At 41.6% G+C, this 8,454-nt stretch overlaps 2 protein-coding genes across 2 annotated transcripts in view; both read right to left on the reverse strand.

Moving 5' to 3' along the window:
- Positions 1 to 189: 189 nt before the first annotated feature.
- Positions 190 to 619, reverse strand: CSUI_005371 (uncharacterized protein; the record flags this gene model as incomplete). The annotated part of the gene is made up of 1 exon (XM_068065547.1): positions 190 to 619. A coding segment is annotated over one exon (111 nt), but the record flags the coding sequence as incomplete, so codon positions are not given.
- A 142-nt stretch (positions 620 to 761) lies between these two features.
- CSUI_005372 (beta-catenin family protein 1) overlaps positions 762 to 8,454 on the reverse strand; it is a 12,306-nt gene continuing 4,613 nt past the window's right edge. The window contains exons 4-12 of the mRNA XM_068065548.1: positions 7,525 to 7,579; positions 6,925 to 7,292; positions 5,871 to 5,920; positions 5,247 to 5,318; positions 4,544 to 5,032; positions 3,356 to 3,439; positions 2,297 to 2,457; positions 1,673 to 1,786; positions 762 to 834 (exon numbers count right to left, since the gene is read on the reverse strand). Coding sequence (XP_067922477.1) covers positions 4,723 to 5,032; positions 5,247 to 5,318; positions 5,871 to 5,920; positions 6,925 to 7,292; positions 7,525 to 7,579 — 855 coding nt within the window. The 3' untranslated portion in view covers positions 762 to 834; positions 1,673 to 1,786; positions 2,297 to 2,457; positions 3,356 to 3,439; positions 4,544 to 4,722. The remainder of the gene's footprint in view (positions 835 to 1,672; positions 1,787 to 2,296; positions 2,458 to 3,355; positions 3,440 to 4,543; positions 5,033 to 5,246; positions 5,319 to 5,870; positions 5,921 to 6,924; positions 7,293 to 7,524; positions 7,580 to 8,454) is intronic.

An 8,454-nucleotide genomic window follows, 5' to 3' on the forward strand; every position in this document is an offset into this window, starting at 1 on the left:
GATTAAAGATAGATAGATCACTAAGACATAGTGAAGCATTGGGTGATTGTTTTTTTGTATGTGAATAACGATACAAGAGAGATACATGACAACATCCCTCTTCTCCACCTTTACAGTCTATCTTTCACTTCCGACGTACCTACCTTTATAGATAGACATGTATATCTGTATCCTTCTCTCTCTCTACATATGTATCATACATAAGTATATATCTATATATCTGTACGTATCTCATACATATCTATTCTCAGTATCGTCTCCATACACCGGACACTTCTCTATTCGTGTGTTCTATTCTGAGTGCTCATGTCCTTTCTTTCTCACACTCCGAAAGGAGAGAAGAATTTCAATACATCCCTGCTACCATCCCCGATTGATAGAGAAGTAATTTTCTGCTCTCTTCTTTTTCTTCTTCTCCTCCTTCTCTGCTACCATTCCACTTCATACAGCAAAAGAATCAAGAAAGAAAAATCTACCTCCTACACATATCCGATAAGAAAGACATATATCAGCTATCTCTCCTTCTATAGAAAAGACTTACAACCTGTACTCCCACTACTACTCCTTCTACTCTCCATCTTCTTCTACACCCCCTGATACGGAGCACGTTCTTTCTTTCTTGTCTCTTCTTTCTCATCATCCTTTCCTTTCTCGTTAGCATACCTTTGTTTCAAGCGATACGTCTACAGAGAGAGAGGAAACGAGAGAAAGATTCTTTAAGCTCTGCTGATATGAAGTGATTGAGGCATTCTGAGTCTTACCAGAGATCACTTTACGAATTTGCTTAGAGTCAATACTCTTCATGTGCAAGAGATCGATGAGACGCTTCGTCACCTGAAGGGAGGCTCAGCCACACCAGGAAATAAACACGGCCAAGAAGCCGAAGGAAAGCGGCGTGGAAGATTGATAAGAAGAAGAAAAGAATGGGCTCCTCTCTTCCTATGGTAGGGAATAGAAGAACAAGTTTTCTACTGGTGGAGACCGAGCTTGCATGCAGGCATGGGAAGTGGATGGATAGACTGTAGCAGGTAGGAAGAACAAAACTATAAGGAATACATGAGGGCCCCTCTAGACATAGAGAGGTGTATCTACAGAAAGATTGAAACAGGTACGTATACGTGTATAAAGGCTTTCATACAGACATGCAGAGATGACAGGCATCTACCCATATAGAAGGAACGCATGCAGTCAAATGATCTGCAGATATATACAAGACTCAAGATATACACACACAGTTCCAGACGCACTGGCACACTGTCTGGAGGTATGTATGTATGTGTATGTATGTATGGATACATACAAACATGTAAGCATGCATATCTACATACACTACTACGTTGATAGTTTGTTCCCGTTCCCCATGGACTACAGAAGTTCCGTCACACTGCTGTAGCGCTTCAGCTGAGCGGTCGAGATGACTTCCCTAACTCCAAGTGCTCTTGATCTCTATCTTCTTCTTTCCCTATGGAGTCTAAAGCTCCTTCTTGTCTTTTTTCGAGTAACTTCTTCAGATGGAAAACCAGCAGAAAGGAAAATATTCTTCTCACGACGCGAGGAAGAATCCATCGCCGCTATTCTTGTGACTGCCTACCACGTGCACTCAAGTCTAACTACCCAAAGAAAGAAAGAAAGAGTGAGAAAGAAAGAAAGAAAGACTGACTTGGGTTCTTACCAGAGCGTTTCCCATATTAGCAAGGCGTACTATAATTCCATCGACCTGTTGAAGAACAAAAAGACCTCGATCGCATGCATCCAAATATAAGCGCTCCTCCCTATCAATTTCCACCTATAGACACATACAGACAGAGAGAGAGAGAGTTACATCAGGAAACAGAAAGAAGAGGAATAAAGACAAGAAGAAACAGTAAAAAGAAGAAGAGATACGCAACCAAGAAGAAATTGAAAAGAAAGAAAGACGGGCGTAGAGTTGAGGGTTTAGGTGATTCGAGATGAGAGTCCAAATAGTGGGTAGGGAGGAATTGGGAGTAGAGTTCGTTGATGTTCTGAACGGGGGGGTTGTGCTGTATAGACACCACAGGGAGGGACAGATGAAGAAGAAAAGAAGCAAAGATGTAGAACAAAAGATACGCATTCTCGTCTGTATCGAAGCAGTCAAGAAAACATATCTCATGCAACGGATTGATTTAACTTTTTCTGCTATCAGAAAGAATCATTATGTCCCTTCTTCATCTTATCAGAAACTGTCATTGCTATTGTTAGATAGATATACTGAGGTGTATATACACCCTATGCGTAGAGATACATCTCGATGAAACTCTTCTAGAGAAGATCTTACTTCTTTAACAAAAAGCTCTTCATCTCGTGCAGCTTGAGCTTGTCGTCTTTCATCTTCTTTTGCATAAAACTTTTCTACTCGATTCTGGTAGGAATCGTGAAGCTCCAGAAGTCTCTCGATCTTCTCGCACTGATTCTCCATAAACTTATTCAAAACTCTCGCTGTATTCAGTCAAATCAAGAGAGAAAACGACGACGAAGAAGAAGAATGGAAAGAAGATAACAGATGAAGACGCCAAAGAAAAGCAAAAAAAAGAAGAAAGAAAGACTTTCTCATTCATCTATCCATCGTCACGTCGTCTACCTCTATCACCCTCCATTTTGTGAACACTCGGGTGTAAGAAAGAAAGAAAGAAAGGACTCTTGTAAGGTGTTCCCTCTCTTACGCATCTTCGTTCACATGTCTGTTCTTTCAACGCTTCCAGTAGCACTTGAGAGGCTCGCAACTGTGTTGCTAGGATAAACGAAGAAACACAAAGAGACAACGAGGATTTCTCTCTTGTCTCGCTTCATTTCCATATGAGAAAAGAAAGCTCCATACAGCCCCTTACTTGTACCGATTCTTTCATGAACCTGAAAAACGACACGAGTCTGTGCGCAGCTTCGCGCTAGATAGAAGAAACAGACCCAGCACGAACCCATGCAGCTACCTCCCTATCTATCATCAATCCATCTACCTATCTTTAATCCATCTATCTATCTATCTCTAAGCTATCTCTATCTATCTATCTATCTTTGATCTGTCTATCTTTGACCCATCCATCTGTCTTTAGTCTATCTATCTAGTCTCTCTGTCTATCTATCTGTGATGCATCTGCCTACCTGCAATCTATCTATCTATCTATCTTTAATCTGTCTATCTGTAATCGTTCTATCTTTAGTCTATCAATTACAGGTATGTCTTAACACCCAAGCGCCCCGTGTATACACAAACAATCCACTGGCACCTCCTCCATACAAAGAGACCTTCCTCTGCTTTTCTTCTTGCGCCTTTCACGATGAGCTCCCCTCTCTCTTTGTCTCTTCTTTCTTTCATTCTTTCTTTCTTTGTCTTCCTTACCGGCGGTATTTCCTCCTACAACTCCACTGGAACTTGCACCGCAGCATGCACGGCAGAGAGAATTGATAATAGACACCGCATGCTCTGAGAAAGCAAGAGAAAAGAGCAGACAACGAGAGACACACACGGGGATGAAAGCTGAAGGGAAGTATACCACAGAACGGAGTAAGAAAAAGACAGAAGATAGACGGATGATCCTACTTACAGACGAAAAAGTATCGAATAGTCATGTATATGTATGGATATGTGCGGACAGGTATGAAGATCTATGTATGACTATCCAAGTATATGTACGTATAAAGATGTAATGCACTCACGATAGTACCGGGTGGTTTATACATACAATCTCGACCACAGGCCTCGAGAGCACACACATTCGTTCATATACTAATTTATATCTAGCTATATACATATATATATATATATAAACATATGCATACACATTGATATGTATATACATGTATACATACATATGAAAGAGAAGATGTGAAGAGAGTTGCTTAGCATCCATGAGTAGCAAGAGAAGACAGATCCCGCCTAAAGAAGAGAATGACTGTATATGGTCTATTCCAATGCTGGTCCAAACATAGCTGTTTCTTCTTTGGCACTCAGTAGAAATCGTCCACTCCTTCATTCTCCCCCTCTTCCTTCTGTATGACAACCGAGCCTGTCTCAGTCTCTACACCACTCATCACTCCCATTGAGCTCACCCCGAAACACCTCCCTTGACTAGCTGCCTAGGAGAGAAAGACACGTATCCATAGCCATACCTAGACATACATACATACATATTTATCTATCTATCTCTATATATATGTATATATATTCATGTGTTAGAGCATCTACTTAGGATCTGATAGACAAGACGAAAGCCGAGAATTTATTCGGTGGACGCACGTGCAAGATATAGAGAGGAGTGAGTTTGAATTCATGTGCCTGGTTCATAAAAGAGACATAGATACGAATGTACGTATCTATAGGCAAGAGAGAGATACATGGAGAAATCGATACAGGAGAGCGATAGGTAGGTATCTCCGCGCCTACCACCCCTGCACACACACGTATGCATGCATACAGAATGCAAGTTCATTGATCCTGATGTGTTTCAAAACGATCAAGAAAGCAACAGAAACTCATCTTTCTCCCATCCCCCAGCATCGACGCGGTGTCTCCTCTTCTTCTGTTTACCTTCATCTTGACGATCTTGAGCTTTTGTGCGTTTTCGCTTCTGTAATGTAGGAGGAGATTTTCTCATGTAGATCGAGAAGAGAAATTTAAGTCCCAACTTTTCGACGAACACCTGACAATTCACGTCGCACTTCAGCAACGCGAAATCCAAGACTTTCAACGCCTGAGAGTAAAAGAATCTAAAGGAAGAAAAAAAAGAAAAAGAAGGAGAAGAAGAACAAGAAAAGAAAACAAGAGAGAAAAGGAGAAACGAAAAGAACACACCGCCTGCCTACCATCTTCTGTGGTCTATGCCATGCTAGGCTGCTTTGCTTCAAGAAAGGAACAAGACGAAGAAAAGAAGAGAAAGAGAGAGAGGAAGATAAACATATATATATGTCTATACATACATATATATAAACCAAGTTGAGAGAAGAGATCTGAAGACGACCATGAGAAGATCGCCTATGTGAAAGAGAAAGAAGGGCTGAGTGCTCAGCTTTAGGCCTCCTGCAACGGTAAACATGCATACAGACACATAGACATATCTTTGTCAACAGGCAGATATGAACCTACTTATTCATCTCTACTGAATATGCCTGTATATATCACCTACATATACATATAGATACGCATATGTAGGTGTAGGCATGAACTGTGTACTTGCTCTGCTCAAACGCAGCGTAGGAGGAGAAAGACGAAGGTGTGTTTCCTCTCAACTTACCTTCTTTCTTTGATAATTCGAAGCATCAGTTCAATGCCCTGCTGTCTTCCTAGGAGCTCTTGATTAGATCGCCTGAAGTGCAAGCAAGAGAAAAGAAGAAGAGAAGAAACACGCCGATACGACGATCATATCATATCTCTAGGCTTCCATCTGCATACACCCCCCCAGGACGAACTAGACCTTCTCATCTATCCACCAACGTCATCATCATCAGAAAGAAAGAAAGAGGGTGACAAAACATCTGTTTTCCTCTTGAAAGTAGAAAGCAGCGAATGGCGTTTGGTCGATCGAAGATTGAGAGGCACGCATGTCTTATCAGTATTGAGCCTTCTATTGCACACCACCCCTCGAAAAAAGCCAGAAATCTTCTGAGAGAAAGACGTTCAGACACACAGCATCTACAGGTGAGAGAACTGAGCTATATCAATATGAAAGGGGATACTCCTTAACGTAGTGAGAAGGAGAACAATAACTCTCTATCTCTTTCATCTGTATGAACCTACAGATGATACAGGCACGAGCCCTCCCTTCCTACCACTAGTACTAGTATGGCTATTGGAGGTGGGGGCGCATGCGAAAGAAAGGCATGGGAAACAGAGAGAGAGAAGAAACGGCAAACCTTACACAAGAAGGAGACTGCATAGAGCATCAAAAAGATTCTGGATCATCTCCTCCTAAAAGAAGACGAGAAAAGAAAAGGAAAGAGAAACAGGAAGAAAGAAGAGAAGGGTGATGCTTTTAGGGAAGACAGATGTTTCTTTTCTACATAGACGGGAAGAGTATGGCTTCTATAGACACGCGCTACTGTCATGGGCGCTTCACGTCACTCTTCTTTTTTGTGGTTCTTCTCCTGCAGAAAACTTTCTTACTCCTTCCACTGGGCCTCCTCCTTGTATTCTGTTATATGTGAACACATACACATATATATATATACAGATGTATGTATCTATGTATATATGTATATATCTGTATCTCTGTATATGCTGATGAAGTTTCGAGAGTTGTGAAGAGAAGCTGAATGAAAGAGAAACCTCATTACTCAGTCGTATCGATCTCCTTGTTCCACTGCCTTCATACTCCGACACAAACTTTATCGATGTATACACCAACAGCTGCATGCATACACTACACATACATATATACATACATGTGGACGTACATAAGACTGAAGTGACGTAGAGATACATACAGATATATGTGACAAAACCTCCATATCACTTCAAGAGCTCTCAGGGATAGAAAGATCCAACAGACTTGCCTATCACGCGGCATGCATAGACTCTCTTGTTTGAATCTCTCTCTCTGCATCTCTCAATGTGAGCCATTGATTACATTTCGATACACATACAAATGAATGCGTGACGATACTCTAGAGGTTTGCCTATACATGTATAGATGTAGAGATATGTGATGATATGTATGTCTACAGAAAACAATTGCTGAATGATGAGGCACATACCCCATCTACACAGGGCGTCACCTCGCCCTCGAGTAAACAGAAAAGTCGCCTGTTTCTCCTTCTTCTCTTTTTATCTTGATCTAGGAAATCGACAAAGCTCTCCAGCAGAAAACAATCTTTGTCTATCCATTCAGGTTCTTTTCTTTTCCTCTTTCATATCATCTTCTCCTCTATGCAAATAGATAGATAGATAGAGTATTCTTTCCTCTTCGGTCTTACCTCCTGTGAAGATTCAGGGTCTCTTTTTCTATAAGAAGCGACAGCTCGTAGAATTTTATCGACCGCATCTCCTGACTGTTTCATTCCGAGTGTTTCTCTTGCTTCATGAGAATTTTGAAGGATAATGACGAGCAATTCACTGGCATAGACACGATTGAAATCAAAGGAAGAAGATACGGCTCCTCCTCCTCCTGCTGCTGTTGGTGCGGTTTGTCCCCCTAAAGGACTTGTTCGTATTCTTCTTAAGAGCCATGAAGCAAACCTAGGGAGTTTGGAGAACTTCGTGGAAAGGCTTGGATCAAGTTCAAGAAGATTTTCTATGATCGATAAGCAATGCGATACACCTCGATGCTCGTCTTCCCCGGCATCTGAAGGGAGACAAAGAGACCAAGAAAGAAAGAGTGAGAAAGAGTGAGAAAGAAAGAAAGAGTGAGAAAGAGTGAGAAAGAGTGAGAAAGAGTGAGAAAGAGTGAGAAAGAAAGAAAGAAAGAGTAGAGAGAACGAAGGACAAACGAGAAAGAGAGAGAAAGGCAGAGGATACTCGAGGACATGGAGAAGATAAGGAGAGAGAGAGTCAGAGTCTGTGTGTTTTATCTTTACCTTCATTGATACGAAGAAGACCTTCTACTGTGAGCTCAGGTACCTGATGCTCCACCTGCACATACAAAGAAGGAAAGGGGGCGCGGCGCAAGACAGAGACACGTGGTAGTAGGAGAAGAAGATATGTCGGTAACGAAGATTGAGAAGAAGAAGAAGCAATAGAAGAGAAAGAAGAAGAAAGAAACAGCATAAGAAGTGAGAGAAGAAAGTCTGAGGATGCAAATGTCTTCTTCTGCTCGGGATGACCCCAGTGAGAACAAGAGTACCTAGGCTCCATGTTCTGTAGACTTAGGTACACCGTAGCACTTCAGACGAATACACCCTGGAGATCTTCAGGTGTATATACACTCCAGATGAACCATAGAACGAATGCCTTCCAACTTCAGGAAAGGAGAAAGGGGAGAAATCTACCTAACGGAGAAGTGCACCATGAGTGTGTCTTACAATTCTCACTTGGTAGTCATAACGAACACATTCTAGTTGATTGAGAAACCTATAATAAGGAAAGCTGCAGATCTTCTTCCTCTTCTTGGCATGGATAGAAAAGCTTCAGTCGACCCTCCTCTGTTTGTTCTTGGGAGAAATGAATGAGAAGTACCACATAATAAAGACCACACATGAATGGAGACAGTTGTCTGTGAATCAAACCATCGCTTCTTTTCGTCTACTTCCTTTGCCACTTCCAAGAAGTAGGAGAGCCATTCAGGTGCTGGAGATCCTACATGCCTCTATCTGGGTGTCTATTGACCTCCTTCACTCTAATATGGATAGGCCCCCCGCAATCGTATCTAGCAATGAAAAATCTCCGTAAGAAACGCATGCAAGAAAGAAGTCGTCTCTCTACACTCACACCTCTATAACACTCCTTCTGTACATGCAAAAACGAAGAAAAGACATAGATAGATAGATAGATTGATAAGTTAGAGATAG

This window comes from Cystoisospora suis, assembly GCF_002600585.1.
Source record: "Cystoisospora suis strain Wien I chromosome Unknown contig_2603, whole genome shotgun sequence".
NCBI lineage: Eukaryota > Apicomplexa > Conoidasida > Eucoccidiorida > Sarcocystidae > Cystoisospora > Cystoisospora suis.